Genomic DNA, 18,814 nt, shown 5'->3' with positions numbered 1-18,814 from the left:
GATTTACACTGTGCCAATAGGCAGGTGAGATTATGTCAGGTCATCTTTCTCCTCTCTGTCTGTCGTTCTATGAATGCCATTTGGAATCATTCATCACAGGTGCCGTGACACTAACTAACTGGAATAAAGTAGCAGTCGTGCATAGGTGACAATAATTTAATCTGATATTATCCAGAATATACAGGATATGTTATTTTACAAAATGGCAAATATGCATCTATTTTCTTTAACCACAGCCTTCTTTATGATGCATCAAGATGGATTGCATAAACAAAGTAGCATTTATTTTTTCTGTGGGTTGTAACTCTACCAGATATCATCCACAAACATCCTCATCAATCCGGGGCTTAATCTGAAATACACATTTTGTCGGTTTGAAATGACAAAAATAGGAGAAGCATTTTTTTTAAGGAATTAAGGGACACTCCAGGTTGTTGTAACTTCGGTCTTATTTTTGTAGTTTTTACCAACATTTCTCCAGAGCTAATTATTTTTAGTCCTTATAATAACAGAGATGTTGTACATATATTTCTGTAAATACGCCTGTTTAGCTATTTTTGTAACTGCACAATATATGAGAACACATACAATACTTGAAAACTACTTCATAAAGTAATTCATTCATTTGCAGACATGGTTATGTTATGTATGTATGTTATAGAAAAGCTTTATTGCTTGTATTGAAGGTTAAATAAACCACATGACGGCACAGCTTTGTAAAGTCTATAAAAGTCTTGAGTCCTACTTGAGAAGAATAACCCTCTTCTTCATTTCAATGGAGTGAGTCCATTCATTCAGTGAGGGTTGAGTGTTTTTAAAGCATTAAGGCTTCATTTCCAGTAAATGAAGCAGATATCTGATGCATCGAATATTATCTGCAGCTCAACACACTCAAAACTCCTAAATAAATAATTGAATTTAGAGCATAAACCACACCAAAAACCAGCATGCTCGTCAACAACAATAACATCTCCATATAAGTACAAACTTCACCAACCAGAGATCAACACAATCATGCTCCCTTTCTAAACTGAAATAATTGGTGTGGTTCAATGGATCAGACAATGAACGCCCAAAAGGATTGTAATCTGACATCCAAAAATCATCAGCAACAACCCTTGATCAATGAAATCCCTCTTCTTAAAATAACTGGGAAAAAACATGGTATTAATCCCTCATTCCACAGGAAAACTACAACTACAGCGTTAGGTCGAAGATGGTCCAATAAATCAGAATATAAACCGTGATGTATTTCTTCAAAGGACTACTGACTGATTCATTTACCTTTTCTTCATTTTTTGTAATCCTCTAAATACATTTGGCAGGTGAGGGTTTTTTGTAAAACGTGTTTCATCATTTAATAACTCTTTTACCAATGTTTGGTCCATTTGATGATTAGCTCTATGATAAAAGACCAATATGGTATTCAACTATTGGTTTGACCACTGCCAATACTCAGCCATACATAGCAGTTGAGCCCTTTCCAACAATAATGGTTTTTTTTGTTCAAATGTATAGCTATAGTTATATTTAATAGGTACACTTTAATTTCATATGTACTACCTTAAATGATGCTTATCTTTTTTTATAAGCTTCTAGCAACAATTCAGTACAACAAAGTTACCATGATACATGTTTACTGAAGGCTGTTAAACAGAACTTTAAGCTGCCATGCTCTTAACACCAAATGATGGACATATCTTTATTTTGAAACCAAAAGTCTTTAAGGGTTCACTTTACCACAGTTTCTTTGAGTTGCAGCTACTTGTGAGCCGGTCTGTTTTCCACTGTGACAGAAACTGTTTTGCCACTTCTTCCTCTCTGATGTAACTTGCACCGACTGAGCGGAAGGCAGGGAAAAGTCAAACCTGGAAAGGCAGGATAATGTTTGGAACGATTGCAAGGCCATGCCACATTCCTCAGACTTGTATTCGCATTTGGCTCAGATGCTGCTCCCCCACATCAGGGTGCTGTTAAGTGGCACAGCCTGCATGCAATCATGGTCGTGGCCAGATTGTTTTCACCGATGGCTCTAATGATCAAGCTGCGGACTGCCTTTTTTTGTCCTGCTCATTGAGCAAAATTGATTGTGTTCTTAAATCCTTCCCCTTTATTCACAAAGGCTGTATGGATTACAATACTTTACAGCTGAACTGCAAGCTGTTGTTGCAGCCTCTAACAAAGACGTAATCGCTCAAAGCTTTCAACTACCAATTTATGCTGGTCCTCGCTTCCTTTACTGAGAAGTTTGCCAGGGAATCTGAATTACTATAACTATGCCTTATTTCCAGAATGCTCTGTGCGTGCCACAGACTTGAACACTTACATTATGCTATCCACAAGACTGCAAAAGCACAACAAGCAGAGTGGAACACCACTGTAGTGTGACTACACTCGCATCACGTCTGAAACATGTTATTGGCATTCCAAGCACCTTCTGAATGTTTAATGTCAAGGTTTGTATTGTTTGTATTAGGAGGATTAACCTTTGAAATGACATATCTTCAGTTTCCCAGAAGCATGGTAACCCCTGAGAGAATATTTCCACATTCTTCTGATGCTTGTTGTAAAGCCTTTGGGGCAGAGGGACTTTGTTCTGTCAAAAAAACACCATAGTGGGAAGTAGAACAGTGGAGGTGTGAAGGGGGGGGGGGGATCTTCTTCCTCAGGAGGAACAATGCACAGAGCAGCTTCTTTTTAATCATCGATATCAAAGAAGACAAGCAAGCAGCAAAGCAGAGTTTCCCCAGCTCTGGGGCCCAATGCGGTAGTGTTTGAGGGTCCCATCACACTTCACCATAATGCCTTTGGGGAGATAAGATGATTATTCTGCCAGCCAATAAAAAGGCTGTTTACATGTCTGCTCATCTTCCCTTGTGTTTGTTACAGTACTTGTAGAGTAAATAATGCATTGCGCTCCTGTTCAGAAGTATTTATATATTAGACATCAGGGAGCACATGTAGGCTTTACTAAGCATTTCTGACTGGCATGAGATTTGCAATTCTTTGGCTGGAGAGAAGTTTTCACATTGAACGATATATTAATGTACGCACCCGTCAAAGTGCACTTTCTTGCATTTTAAATCAGGCTTTTAAAATGTCTTCAATATTTCCTCTGACATTAATAACGTCTTTGTAACTGATTCTGACATCTGTCTTTTATGATTTGAAATCAAGCAACTAGATGGGCACTATAATAATGTCAAGCAGTTTAAAGAAGCAGGAGGGGTTTTCCAAAAGTGTGCATGGACATCTTTTATTTAGACAGACTTTGGGAGTTCTTTCCTAACAATTCAGATATCACAATAATCAGTCATCTCTATTAAGGGCATAATTCCTTATGTGATATATGTCATTCTGCACTTTTGGGAAAAGGTGCATATATGCTAAAGCGTTCACTGGAGCATATGGCTTGATTTACATATTATATTTCATGCAATGTCTTTCCATCTCGGTTGCTCTTCAAGAACGCACATATTTTATGAAACTCTGGCAACCTTATTATGGAACCTGCCATCAAACAGCTCTTCAGTGTCTGAGCATCCTTGTTCAAAAGCACAGCGGAAAGCAAGGGACATTTGCTCACACCTCCACCCCTTTACAATATAATATATATATAATATAATACACTGTAGTTTGCCATACTCATTGTCCTAAGGTTTTTTAGCTTTTACGGTTATTTGTATAGTTACATTTAAATTTGGTGTAAATGCTTGTCTTTAGCATCCTTTTTTAATGCTAAATTGTTTCTTAAAAATACTTATTTTGTATTATCCTTTTTTTCTTTTTCTACCTACTTTGCAACTTATTTATTTGGATGGTTTATGTTCGCACCACCAGATAGCAAAGCATGTGTAAACGTACCTGGCAATAAACTTGATTCTGATTCTTTCCCACACACTGATGACATGTTTCATTGTTTTATCGTACCACAAATCATAGAAAGATTCCACACAAAGTATATAGTGGATGTAAAAAGCTGATGCATTTTGATAAGTAAACATCAGACCTGAATGCAGAAAAGCCTTTGGGTGCCTCCACTAAATATCAATGTGAGTATAATAAATAGTATGGAAATGTGTCAATATCTAAAACCATGTGAAAAAGCAAAATGATTACACTGTTAAAAAACCAAAACATGAAAAGAGTCCTAGAGGAATGAATATGTTTTAAGGACAGTGTATTTTCTGCTTTCCTATTGAACACTTGATGCATTTCATTATTTATGCAGTCAATTAGATCGATTATGCAGGCATGAAGGCAGGCAGGATGTCTAGGCCATGGCTGAATCACTTTTGTATTTATGTTCATTTTAGGCAGCGTTCTCTTCGTCTGTTTGGGCTCCGCTCCGTCACTCTGTGGTGCTGCGGAGGGGAGAAGAATGCTGATGGATGCGAAGACTTCAATGAATATAAACCTGCTGAACACTGCTAAACCAAATCTGAACGGCAAGCGTCCCGGTGATAAAACCTTCTATTGTGCTTCCTATGTCTTAGATCTTATAATCTAGTTTCCCACTGCTATTGCACCTTAACGTCAATCTCTGTCAGATACAAAATCAAGCTGGATTCGGATGATCATCTGTATGGAGGTCACGGACGGCTGGACCACAACACAGAGTTCTTCACAGAGGCCCACGGATTCAATGGACGCCAAAACTCCATAAAGGTAAATCTTTTTTGACTTATCAAAGGTCATCTCTTGTTATCCTCACTATGGAGTGCACTCCAATCAGAAGTCCTGGGCCATTGTTGTCGACTAACTTCTCTCTGCCACTTTTCTAATAACCTATGCTGTATCACCATCCCACTCTGCATACTAATTCTAACAGTGGAGGACGTTGCACATTCACACCGCAAAAAGTGACAAAATTAAGTGTACTCAAAAATGTCAGTGTGCATACTAAATGATTTTGGAGTGTGCTGTTGATTGACGCCATTTTCCCTCAACGCAGTGCCCATATGAAGGAGTTGCTCACAGCTGAAAAGTATCAAAAGCAGCTGTGGGTGGTGATGAGACAGCTTCATGAGTATCTCTGGAGGAAAAAAAAGCTGGATTAAAACTTTGGACAAGCATTTTGTTGTCCTCTTATGTATTCTGCCAATAGCTTTAACAACTCGCGTGTCTGGCATTAATTCGTATTGTTACAAATTGGATGAAAGGTGCATTTAATTTGTACTAGCTGCATTGAAACGTGTGGTATTTGCAGACTGTTTTGATTTAGGGCATTAACCAATGAGAACCTGGATCCTGACACACACTTTAATATAATTCCTTAATTAATGTTACACAAAATGCTCATAAGAGCTACAAATACAAGTGTGTATCTTTAGGATACATATGTATAGGAAGCAGAAAGTCTCACACATTAGAAACATTACTAACCATTTGAAATGTACTTTAGTGAGCTTACTTCACATCAAATATCATAACGTTTTCCTTGCTGCACTGCCATTAGTTTATAACAAGTAATGCCCTCAAACTTGCCAGCTATTCTATTCATTGATCAGGTGGATATTGTTGTGTTGGTTTGCAGTGGTTTAGTGTTTTTCTTTGTGCAGGGTAAGAGGAGTACACTCAACCTGCTTGTAGCCATTACAAAATATGACAAAATGGTTGTCAGTGTTTTAATGTGTTGTCCTTTTATGTTTCGTGTTTGATTTCACAAATCAATTTAATTAGCTTGAAATGGAGTTTGTAGTGAGAGGATCCTTTTCGAAGCCATTCTAATGAGGTTTAAGTGTGCTGTCATGAAAGAGAGCTGCCTGTTCTGGCAAACAGCCACCATCTCCCTGGTCTGGGCCTCTCAGCAAAACCACTGCTCTATAATTTAGTATCTTCCTCATTAATATGATCAGCCTTTAATGCGGAATCCAGAAAATGAGCAAATGTGGCTGCATCTCTAAAAGAAAAGGCTAGATGTGTCTATCAGGGGATGGTATCCATTGTTTATGAATATGATATCTGCATTCCTACTCATGTTGGCAGTTATCCTGGAGTCATTGAGGTATTATGGGAGTCTGATATCTACAGCTCTTTCAGATTTTCCAGCAAACAATGTGCATTATTCATTGTGTTAGACCTTACCTTTGTATGTGAATGCCTCTTAAACTCACAAGGCCCCACAGAGGGGAGAGAGATATCTCGGAGGACAGACCACTGGGCTTCCATCATGGGGACTGCTTTACGCTAATAGCATGAAATAGGTCGGTACTTGAGATATAGAAAGACACACTGATGTGCATGTTAAGCCGAGTGCTCGAAAATCTTCCCCATCTTTGCCTCCTGATGTAATTTCTTTCCTTGATTAAATGCTGAAAGGCCCTAAGATGTTTATGAATAAGGTCAGGAATGAATTAGTGAGGATCAGCACTGATACCCAGACACTCCAACTGTAACTGGGCTGATTGCATGTGTTAGATCTTATGTTAATGAATCTGATTAATGTGTGGGGACAGTGATGTCTGGGAAGTGGTCTGAAAGCCTTCGTCTCCCCTGCTGTTTTTTTTAGGTTATTAAGTCAAATAATAAATATCTCCATGCAGTGCACTTAAGCTGCTCCAGTTATTACAAGAGTTGACACAGCACCTGATAAGGTGTTTGTTTACCTGAACTCAACTTGAACCTCCTCAGATCAATACTTAAAGTGTTGCAGTTAATGGATGAAGGTTATCACTCTACATTAACTGTATATTAGGAGTCGGAACTGAGCACTTTGAAGCCTAAACAATTTGCTTGGAAAACCTCAAATTATTTAGAGCATCGTTTCAACATTATTTAACCTTAAAAAGCCTTTGCCTCTTTCACACAGACACTTATCCTCCATCGTATTAGCTTAGGTTTCATCAGATAAGGACTCAAATTCTACATTCTCTTAAATCTCTTATTCATTCAAACACCACTGCTTCACCCACGTCCCTCTTGGCCAAAATGTGAAGTTTAGTTAACAAGTCATCTGCAACTGTTGGCATCCTAATGGACTAATGGGGAATGAAAGGCAGTGGAAGGAGTCGGCAGGGTGGGGACCCTTCTGTGGATACTGTATCTCCTTCACAGGCACCCTGATTGCAAATAGAGACTGTAGTCTTGCATACAAATGCTTCACCACCTCCTCCTCCTCCTCCTCCTCCTCCTTACACCTACCTGGTTATGATAAGAATAATCAGAGAAGGCCTTTGTGGGGGCAGCGCAACATCGTCAATGTTTTATTTAACAACTGTTGCTTCAAAGTCTCCGCAAAACTTCCTCTCTCTTGTCTTTTTAATGGGTCCGTCCGTTCTCCAGCTTCCCCGTTTTTGAGCAATAACAAACTTTCCTACCCTCCAAGAATGCAACACTCCTCAGACTGCACATAATTGGAAGAAGCCGAGAGCGTCCCCGTGGCCCGGGAGGCTGACATCATGTAACAGAACCGTGTTTACCAATGTGCTGCTGAACTGTTGTTGTGTTACATCTCTTAGCTTTTTCGATTCTTTTCTCCATTATTAAACAAATGAATAAAGAGAAAAATCTTCTTCAAAACAAACTAAACCAAAATAATAATATTTCAATTGATAACAAATTAATAAATGTATAAGATTTTAAAGTATACTACATGAAATGCTTCTTCTTGCTTGCTATAAAACATATTTAGATTTATTTGATTTAGTCTAAGTCAACCTTTACAAATGTAGTATCAGCTGTAACTAATGGTTTTGATATGGTTAATAAAACATTAGTTAACACTTATACTGTAACTGCTTAATAGAAAGTGCCTTATTAGAAGTAGTATACAAAATTGCCGCAAATAATTCAAATTGCACATTTGTTTATTGGTTGCTGTTAGGTTAATAAGTAGTTCAAGTTAAAGTACCATGCAAATCTAAAATGAAACAATCTGCATTTATTGTAGATGCTGAGATAATTGATGAATGAGTTAAAATGATGAGTTTGGGTTGAGTTCAAGCACAGTGGGAAGGGATATTTAGCAGACAAATTGAAACGCATCAAATCAGAATACCTTTATTCCTCCCACAGAGGGGAAATTGACATTGTTTCAGCAAAAGTGAAGATGGAGACAAAAAATAAACACTATTCGATAAACAGTGACTGTCAGAGTTAGCGATGGAAAGATTTAGCTCAGTAAACCGAGCTCAACGAAATGCTGATCCATCTGTAGCCTAAACCCAGTCTGAGAGACCTGAATCTGAACCCGACAGAACTCAAATCAGACCTAACCCTTCTTGGCTAACAACTTAACGGACAGCTTTGGCGGCTTGTTGAAGACAGCTATCAATTCTTAGTGTTAACATCATTTACAGTATGTGTGTTGTAGCTGACTCTCATCCCCAGTATCCAATAAAACAAGGAACAGCCTGTCAGTGCAGTCAGACCCGGGGCTTTGCACTCATCACATAAACAGTAGGCACACATGTCCCATTAAAATGCCTGTAGGCTTTATTTGTTTATCTTGTTTATCCTTCTTTGCGTTAAATACAAGCTCATTGTAATACAATTATTTTATCTTTTACTCTGTAGAGGGCCTGTTGGCTTTTATTCTGAGGGATTGAGTAGGGGTCTATATTATTGAGCTCAAAATGGCTTATAACTTCAAATAACATGTATGAAATGTGAGAGAGTTGCATGACGATGAACCTACAGAGTATGATCCCCCTAATCTCAGCTTTACTGAGATTCATGGTGAGTTATAGCTTATTATGTTGTCTTTGTCAGTTAATGTACAGTTTAAACTCACTCTTACCGTCCTTTAATCGTTTTTTTTTTTAAAGTAGGGTTTGTTAGTTATAACAAAAGAATCGGGGCTTATTTCATTTCATCCCTAGCAATATGAAGAGTGTAGATGTTTGAACAGCTTGCAATGAAGCTGAATACAAGTATGGAAAATGCACTCTTCCCTTTGTGTAAATCAAAAGATGTTGCAGCTACTGTAAGCCTTCATCTGAGTGAACTGACAGCTTGATATGCTCAGCAGGGCATTTCATGAGGATCTCACACATCAACAACTAGGATTACAGCGATTGAACGATTACAATTTATTCATTTAGCAAGGCGAAAATGTAGTGTAGTCAGAGACTCAAACTCTCCGAGTGAAAAAAAACCTGCTGGTATTTGTCACATTTATAGTTTCATTGGAGTGTTATAATGTCAAAGACGTTATGCTAAGAAACACTGATGAATAATTAGCCGCTTCAAAACCTTTTGATAAACTTTGCATGCATCACAGGGTTTGTCTCCTCTGACAGTTTCACAAAAAGAAATTAAGCTGAAGTGAGGAAGAAAGTGAGGGAAACGAAGCAGGCTTGTAGAAAATGATCAAAAGATGTACATTCCCATCAGAAACATCTAAGGGTGGATGTTGAAGGGTGAACTTACAGAATAAAACTGTGACAGGACCTGCACGTACAAATATACAGTACTGATAGATCCTACTGTGTATACTGTATGGAACAAGGAACACTGTGAGTATACATTTAAAGTGTTCCAAGGAGATCACAATGAATTTCAATGTATTTTCATTTAACTATTGTGTGTGGAGTTATAAAAACGCAATTTAAAAGTTTTCTATTCAATAGCTGTATTGTAAACTGAGATACTGTTGGCTCAGAAAGTTACAATTCTGTCCTTATTTTTAGAACTTTTTTTTCCTTTGTTCAGGAGCTTAATGTTTGTTTATTGTGACTATGGAGGACAAAACTAAACTAAAATTAAGTGCTGATCACAAAACAACTAAAACTACAAAAAATAAATCAAAATTGTAAACGGAAACCGATAATATCGTTTAATCAGTTTGTGACTCTGTTAACCTACCAAGTCTGGGTCATGTTATTACCTAGAGCAGGGGTACTCAAACTTTTTTATTAAAGGTCCAGTTGCGAACTTTATACAAGGTCACTGGTACGGATCAATGCCAGTAAAGTCCCCCCCCCACCCCCGAGCCGAGAAACGAAACTGAAATTAAGAAGCAGTTTCTTGGCGCTCTATGCATGGAGTTTCCCGACATGTCGTTGCAGTAAATTAAAGGGTGTTTCATGTTGTCGTTGCTGTGGACCTTCTTAATCTACCTTCTTTGGGGGCCCCCTTCTGGTCCAAGCTTTTGCCTGCCTTGCCTGTCGGTAAACGGCGCCCCTGTATACACACACACATTCAATACATACATACAGTATGTCAAGGTAAACTTGCAGTTAACTTGCCGTCTGCTATGCGTGTCACGCTCGCACAAGTAAATATAACAACGCGTCAGATACAAGACGCGCGTACATGATGATGTACATTAATTTATCAGAATCAGAATTTTTTTTTTTTTTTATAATTTTTTTTATTTTTTATAATGGGACACAGGGTTCGGTCCGGATTGATTTGCAGTTCGGTCCGGAGTTTGAGAAGCCCTGACCTAGAGTCTTAGATGCATTCACACGAGTCCTTACGGGGGTTGATCCTTGTTAAGCGAGTGATGGATCCAAACAGAGACATGCCTGGAGACTCAAAGCTCACAGATAGTCGGGCTGTGCTCCTGCCAGCAGCCCGGGTTAGGATTCAGACACCAAGTGGATGATATATTCCTGAGAAGCACCTCATGAATCCTTCATCAGTGTGTTTGAACATTGATCATATTGAGTATTAGCCCCAGGGCTAGACTCTGCTCTTGAAGTGAGTAGAAATTCTCACATGAGTGTGATACCAGGCAACGCAAGAACATCCGTAAGACAAAATAAGTTTTAAAAAAAACATGGCCTTGGCTTACTTTCTACTAATACAATACATGTACTTTGAAAACAAACTATTTCACTTTCTCTTCCCCCAATTTTAGTTTCAGCTCTGATTTGAACACAATGTTTTGTTGTACTGTTACTGCTCTTGGATCTGGCTGCTGGTAGTAACTGCTGGTGCTTAGATCTGCAATCTGCTTCATGCATATATGTCTGTCGGTGAATTGATAAACACCTACCTACCAAATGACTCATCAGAAAGCAGCTAAGGCTTGGACAAACTGTAATCAGACAAAGCTAGAAAAACTGGGTTGCTTTTAAGCAGCAGAAATTGCGCTAAACTGACATTATGCCTGAGAAACTTTACATTAATATCGGATGAATGGAAGGGAGCTCGAAATTAGAAGGCATAAACTAAAAACGGGTCCAACCCTTGATAGTCATCATGATAGTTTAAACAGCAAAAAACATTTCAGGGGTCCGCCAACAGATTTAAATATTGTATGCTCTTCTGGAGAATTGAAAAGCATGCATTAAAAAGTCTAGGTCACGGCAGCAAAATTGTCAGCTGTAAATAAAGTCAAAATATTTGCAGTAGATGGGCTAACATCTACAAAGTCACCGGTACAGCCCTTACATTTACGTATATGATGCACCAGGAACCTCGAATAATTAAGACTACTATTTGATATGATAAGAAATATATCACCCTTTTTTTTCCTCTTTGATTACCCTGAATTATAAGTGTGAATGCGTAGCAGGTCCTTCAGTATGTAGAGCATGAATGTTTGTCATTTATAACACCTTCATGTCGTAAGGATTAACATGTTAATTAGAACATCTTCGACTAATTACAGTGCCAACATTTGGGACTATCCGCTGTGCTTTGTTCGCAGATTGATTTGGAATTTGTCACTATTGCTATCTATTTGTTGGAATTAAAAGCTGTTGACATATCCCAGGTTAGGCGCAGTGGTAGCTTTTGTCTTAACAGGTGCAGTGATTCATTCTGCCTTCGCCTCTCTCCGCTCCTGCATGAGACTCTCCCACTGTGACTGTTTAATTAGTCACCAATGCCTGTGTCAGTGTTTCTGCACCGCGCTGCCCGACTCCCTCGGTGACAAACTGTTGCCAAAGAAACACATCCACAGCGAGCTCAGATCCTCTGATGCCGAGGGGCGTCTTGACGAGTTCAGGGGGTGATTGAATTGTTTACAGTCCTGCGCTCTTTTTCCCTTTTCTGTTGGGAAATATAGCATCATTTATGTCTGCTTGGCTTTTCCTTTGGCATAACTCTGAAATGAGTAATGGCACACAGTGGCTCCTTGCGACACTGTGAATATCAAAAGGATTGATCAAAGACTTTATTAGCTACACCGCTCCAAACGAACACCCTCACTAGGATTTCTTTGTACTGTATATATAAGGAATCTGACATTTCCAGGCTCGGTTTCTTTTTCTTTTTTTTTCATGGTGTGCTTATTTTTTTTTGCTGACATTTTTTTTGTTTCTTCAGTCCACCAAAACTCTGGAGATTATTTTAGCTTGGCTTATGCCCACTGGCAGATGTATCTTCACAGAAACCAAAGTTTACAGATGAAGCACGGCCAATATATGGAGATGATGAAATGCACAGTAATTGCATTGATTGCAGAGTTCAGAATTGAAAATTATGATTATTTCTCTGCCCCCACTTAAAGTGGGATTGCTCATTTGCATGCACGTGCTTTGAATGCAGTGTTTAATGAATTTCAGACAGTTTAAGTCACTGATCAAGAAATGTTCAGCGCCAGCTACGGCAGGATGCATATTCTCCACAGCGCAGAGCTTGAAATGAGAAGCTACAGAATGAGCTCACGGGCACAAGCTGCAGATGTGCTGACTCCACTGCCACCCAGAGGTCTCTGTCACACTTTGATTATACACCTCTCTAACCTTGACAGTCCTCTTTGATCAAAGCTAAGGTGTTTGTCTACTGTCTCCTCTGAAGAGTTATTTTTCTGTTCAGATCTGAATATTTCTCTGAATACACCCCACCATCCCCATTCTCCTCTTCTTCACTCCTTCTCCTCCCCTTCACAAAGCCGTCATGTCGACCTTGATTGTGAGAAGCAATGATCATGAAGGCACCACCGAGTGTCTCCACGTCTGACTTCTAAGAAAGGATAAACGTGAAGATTCAATAATCAGCGAAATTGGTGATCTCGTTAACATCATTAATCTTCAATTGTCAACTCACTTTTCTCCCTCCCTTCTTCCCTCCCTTTGTCTCTCTTTCTCTCTCAGGTCTACATCCCCTGCAGAACAGCTATTGTCCTGGCCAACGAGGAGATAGATTACTGTTATTAGAGGATGATTGTCTCCGCAGAGACCAGGATGGAGAATGGATTCCAACCTCAAACTGAGTGTTAACAATCACCTTCATTTTAAAGTGTCAACCTTGCACGCCACCCAAACCCACTTTTTGTGTCCAACCCTTTTTTTCCAAATTTAAAAAAAAGCTTGGTGTGCTTTCAAACACCATCTGCAACCTTAGAAGCAGTGTAACCCCATTTACTACAGATTGGTCCATTTGGGTAGCGGCCAACCTAACCAGCAGCTAGATGCTAAAACTTAAAACCCTGCCGAGTCCATCCACCACAAGCCAGCAGCCATTTATAGGCTCTGCTAAATTTGGCGTGTCATCTGAAACACATGACTGGCGAGTGTGGCAGTGGGAAGCAATACAGCAAGCATTCAAGCATTTCAAAAGCTCAGAGAAAAAGGAATATTTTAGAATATTCTGTATGTAGAAATGTATTTAATTTGGTTCCATCATTTTATATTTTAATAAAGATGATATTATTGTGTCAAAGACACAAAGAGATTTAAAGTATTACCAGCACTTGAAAATCAGAAAGTCTCATATAATTGGTGATCCATCTTTGTTAATTTGCATTTTGGGACCTTGTACGTATTAAAATATTGCAATTTGCACAAAGTAATGAGCTGCTTTGAATAATCATACTTTGAATGTGTATCCAAACCAGTTGTGTTGTAATGTTTGAATTCAGCTACTGGGAGCATTTATGTGGTTATTTACGGCCCTGTTATGAAGCCAGTAATTTGCAGCTAAAACAAAGTGATATCACAGTGTGTTTCATAATGTACTAGTTACATGTTTAACTGAATTACACAGTTTCTTGTCCACCTAACAAAAGGGTTATGAATGGTGTTCTCCTACTGTTTATCCATTAAAGTAGTTTACGTCATGTGTTTTACAGTTGGAAGAGTTATACTCAAATAATACTGTGACTGCTGAAATCAACACATTTCATTAAAATGGCCGTCCACATGAGATTTCATTTCTTGAAGTTATGTTTTTCAAATGACTGTTATAATTAATGTTCTTTTTCTAAAAGTCCCTTGTTGCCACGTGAATGGATGTCTTTTGGCCAACTTTCATCATTCTCTGCACGTGTTATCAAAGCAATACTGTGAACCGCCCTGAGTTTGGGCGACCCAGATAAAGCTAATGCCTTGATTTACTGCCATGGATATTGTAATTCTGTGATCCACACCTAGTGCATTAATACAGATTCTCAGCCATTTAAGCTGTGTATTGTAGCATATGGCAGGTTTTGATCTGCCTTCCCTGCAGCTGAAAGAAACAAATTTATATGCAGGGCCATCATTCTGTGTTTAGCCAAAAGTATCATGAACATGTCATTTCTTTTTGTGTAGCACCAAAGCATTCAAAAATGCTTTTTCTCCACCTCTCAAAAAGTACAGACAGAATGCGTCTGAATACATTTCAAGCACCGAAGTTGTGAGACTGAAGTGGAGTGTTTAATCATCACTCATCTGACCTAATGTCATTGTCGTTTTACTACTGCCAAAATGCATTTGTTCTCAGAACTGAAAATTGATGTCTGATACACAGTAACTATTGCTGCATATTTCTTCCATTATGACTAATGATAATAAATCAGTGGCTGTCGGGCCACGAGGAAAATCTGGATGAACTGGATGTGCCGTCTGACTACTAATCCTGTCCTATCGCATTCTTCTGCTGATGTATTGTGATGGTTCTCTGACACCAAGCATTTGATACATAGTTTTTTTTGGTCATGTACGGGTCCTGTGAACTACAAGAGAATACCGGACCAGACTTAAAAAAAAGGAAATCTTTGGGACAAAAAAAGGAGGAGTCTACCTTGCCTTCTGCACACTGAACATAAAGTTTCAGTTTCCATTTGGTGACCAAGCAGGCTGTGAAATGTTGTTACGGGACCATACAGAGGAACCGCCTCAGTGGGTCCAACAACATGATGTAAGGGGTATGCAAGACAACTCATCAGACCATAATACTTCCATTTTCCATTTCCCAGGCATCCTCACCTTTGTGCTACTTCATACACTGGCATTGATACCAGTAGTTTTTTTTTAATAGCAGCTGCAACATGAAATGCAGTTTGAAAAATTCTCAATGTAGTTGTTTAACAAAGGTGATGATTCAATACGTTGGTCATTCTTTAGGCTGCATTTTTGGGGTTGGAATATTATTTTTGATCATTTTTCAGTCTGGGTTGTCTGAAACTTGTCAGCAGTTTTTACATTTTATATATATCTTTTGCAGCTCACTTGGTTGGGTTACAGGTAACAGGTGACATTTCTGCAATGTTTCCGGTCTCTAATAATAATCAAATAAAGGCAAATGCTTTAATCACTAATTCGCCACTTAGGCTTTTTCTCTATGGCTGAAACAGCTTTAAGGTATACCATTATACTTAATACTATAATATTCCCATTATCTATATTTACCGTGTATATAAGTGGTTGTGTCCATGAGTGTATGGTACACAGGAGCACATATAGTATGTGTATTGTTCATTTCATCATATGACGTTATTTTAAAAACTACAGTTGATGTTAATTCAATCAGTAATCAATTTAAAATGGTATAAGGCTGCTGCAATGTAAACGTATATGATTTAGTTATATATCGTATTGTATTTACATGCTATTTTTATTCAGGTTCATAATTCTGCAGTAATTATGTCTCCTCTCAGCCATTTAACAATCATTGTCACTGATAATAATGAACAGATAATAGGGTTGTGATGGCACATGGCTTATACAATATAATGCATTTCAATCCAATTACCATGCAAATGTGTTCACACTGTACACAAAGTTACAGAAACACTAAAGCAAAACGCAACACCACTGCACTGTCCTCAGGGGTAAGTATCAACACCTCTTACGGTACAGCAAACTCAACTGCAAGCCTCACCTTTTTCAATATTGCACTGAATTTTACAAGTGTTTATTTGGTGAGTGCATCCCTGTAGATATACCTGCCATGAGATAACTCGGACATAAATAATGTGCTTTATGAGGTAACCATGGGAGGACATCCTCTGTTTAAACACGCTTGTTTTTTTTGTTATGAGCTCACAAGTAGAGATGCCTTCAGGGAAAATCGTGGAGAATGAGACAATGTCGACATCAGAATTGGGGGTCTGACCCAGGAGACTGCACGAGTCGGGAAGGGATTCCATGCACGCTGCTGCAGCTCTAATACAATGTGATTGTGTTCTGTTCTGTGACTTTAGCTTTCCAAAGAAATACTGACTTAGGTCTAGACAAACACTTTAGAAATGAGAAATGTACAATAAATGACATTGCACAGTAAGATAATAATAATAATAAGTTTTATTTGTAACGCACTTCATATTTGAAGACAAATCCCGAAGTGCTACAAGCAGTAAGCATAGAACAATATAAAACAGCACAGAACACGGTAGAATGAATAGTAAGAACAGTATTTAAAAAAAAGGGTAGTAAAAGGTCTAGGATAAGATGTGTGTTAGGTCACGTGACATTTTGGGGGAAATAACAAATAAACCATAACAGGAAAAAACACAGGGCCATTTGGTATTAAAATCCGAATTCAAGTAGCCTATAAGACACTTAGATTTGAATGACACATTTCATAAACTTTTTTTAAAAGAATGACAGAAATTGCATACATGTGAAGTGTTTAAATGCCCTATTCAAATATATATATATATATATATATATATATATATATATATATATATATATATATATATATATACATATATAATGTCTTAATTCATTATTCACCTGTGCTTTGAACTCATTCTGAGTATTATATTTCAGATCACACATACAGGTGCTTGTTCTTTCCTCTTGTGAATAGTCAAGAAAAGCAGTTGTACTCTTCATCATTGTTTGTGTAGTAGAGGAAGCCTGTGGTTTTAGAGAACAATCACCTCCTGCAGGTTTGAGCACCTGGGGCACGCAGTATGGAAGCTGGTGCTTTTTCAAAACAGCTATTTGTTTTTTCTAGAAAAACAATCCATATTCAAGCCTCCTATAATATGGTTAAAGATAGTATTTATTGGGTTGTTTGTTAGACATTGAGATGGGACCATTTATGAAGACTCGAGCATCTCAACATTGTGGTTTTAACGTTGTGTTAGTGACACTAAGCACTCAATGAAACTAGAGACCATCTTGCAATGGGGTCACACCAGTCACAATGGCAAATTGAGCCAATGAGGGCCCAATGGCTATTTCATTGTGTTGCACGTAACCAGCATCATATATTACCATAACATTGGAGTCAAGGAGCTAAGTCAACCATACATTTTTATTTTTATTTAACACATAATTCACAATTATTCAGCCCAAACCGAATTTCCTTGCTCTATGAGAAAAATGTAAAAAGTTATTTTATATACATGTACAAATATATATTGTAACAACACTAGAGATAGAGCATGATAGGTATTTCCATTTTGGCTATCTTTGTGTGTATTCAAAGTGCAGCAACTTGGGAAAAGGGTTACAAATCTTCTTTATGGTTTATGATATGTTTTATCTAGATGGTTAGGAGTATTTGAGGATAGAGTGTTTTCAAATATCACTATGTATTTACTATTTATTTTTCTGGAGGAAGGATCTTATCCCTGACTGGATTGCAAATGTAATACATGAGAGGCACAAACACAGACAACTTTCTGAAAGCAAGATGAAAACTGATATCAATCTTCTCTTTGGAGTGTTAGTATCAAATGCTTAAGGAGGAATCCTTGTCCCTCCTGGGTCTAACCGATTTGAATCTTTACTTGTATTGTGATTGATATAATTTGTGCCAGGGCGTCTGAGTGGAGCTCTCTGGCAGGAGGCAGAGGAGAAGGGACTGCTGTCTGGCCCAGCAAAGTGAATGTGCTGAGATTCTTTTTGTCATTACAGCCCGTTCTTCATCTTTATGCAACACTGGCAGAGACTGGGTCCAATGGAGATCTCTGGGACCCACAGTGCCACTTGTTTTCTATTGTGCAAGGTAATTAAATGCATTCTCCTGGTATCTAGTGTCTATTCATTCCTCATTAAACAGCTTGAATGAAAACCATCAGTACTCCAGCTCCTGAGAACCAGAGCTAAATTCATGAAGTGGGAAATTCCCCACCATAAATGTACAAATATCTTAAAGCAGCAAAATACAGCAATATGTGGTGTGGGGGAGCATGCTTCCTTCTACTGGTCCCACAGGAACAGCATTACTTCAAAATGACCAAGTGCACTGACTCCCATTTATCAAGGCTATCCACAATTGGTCCACAGGGTGAGTGGCAGTCAACCATAAATCTAGAAATGTCAGATGAGATACAGCACTTCTCTTACCAATTAGATCTTATTGAGCTTAGATACATATACGGGCAAGTCAAAGCAAAGAAAGTAATCATGAAGCAGCCCCAGTTTCACACTGATCTCAACAGCCTCTGCAGAGAGTTTCAGCACAGCAGGGCCTCAAACTGATCTGGTTGGAAGGAATCTCTCCATCTCAAGCAGGATGGAGCTTAGTCATGACTGGAGTGGCTTCCTTTTTTTATGCTGAGCAGTCTGTAAGGATCTCCTTTGCATTATAAATCCCGGTGTCGTTTTTGGGCATATATGGGGCTGAAATAAGAGGATCACAAACATGGCTCTGCTCCACAGCCACAGTAGGAAACTCAGAGAATGGAGCGTAACAGCTTTGTTTCCCCGCTGAGACTTTTGCAACTCCACAAGCAATCCATATTTATGCTGTGTTC

The 18,814-nt window shown here is 38.5% G+C and overlaps 1 protein-coding gene across 1 annotated transcript in view; it reads left to right on the top strand.

Moving 5' to 3' along the window:
- Positions 1-14,050, top strand: part of gbe1b (glucan (1,4-alpha-), branching enzyme 1b) — a 77,631-nt gene extending 63,581 nt beyond the window's left edge. Inside the window, exons 15-16 of the mRNA XM_034113146.1 lie at positions 4,551-4,668; positions 12,993-14,050. Of these exons, the coding sequence (XP_033969037.1) occupies positions 4,551-4,668; positions 12,993-13,055 (181 nt within the window). The 3' untranslated portion in view covers positions 13,056-14,050. The remainder of the gene's footprint in view (positions 1-4,550; positions 4,669-12,992) is intronic.
- The last annotated feature ends 4,764 nt before the right edge of the window (positions 14,051-18,814 follow it).

The sequence above is a fragment of the Trematomus bernacchii genome, unplaced genomic scaffold (assembly GCF_902827165.1).
Source record: "Trematomus bernacchii unplaced genomic scaffold, fTreBer1.1, whole genome shotgun sequence".
Lineage (NCBI taxonomy): Eukaryota > Metazoa > Chordata > Actinopteri > Perciformes > Nototheniidae > Trematomus > Trematomus bernacchii.
Note: the sequence above shows the minus strand (reverse complement) of the source record. Positions and strands in the feature narration are given on the sequence as shown.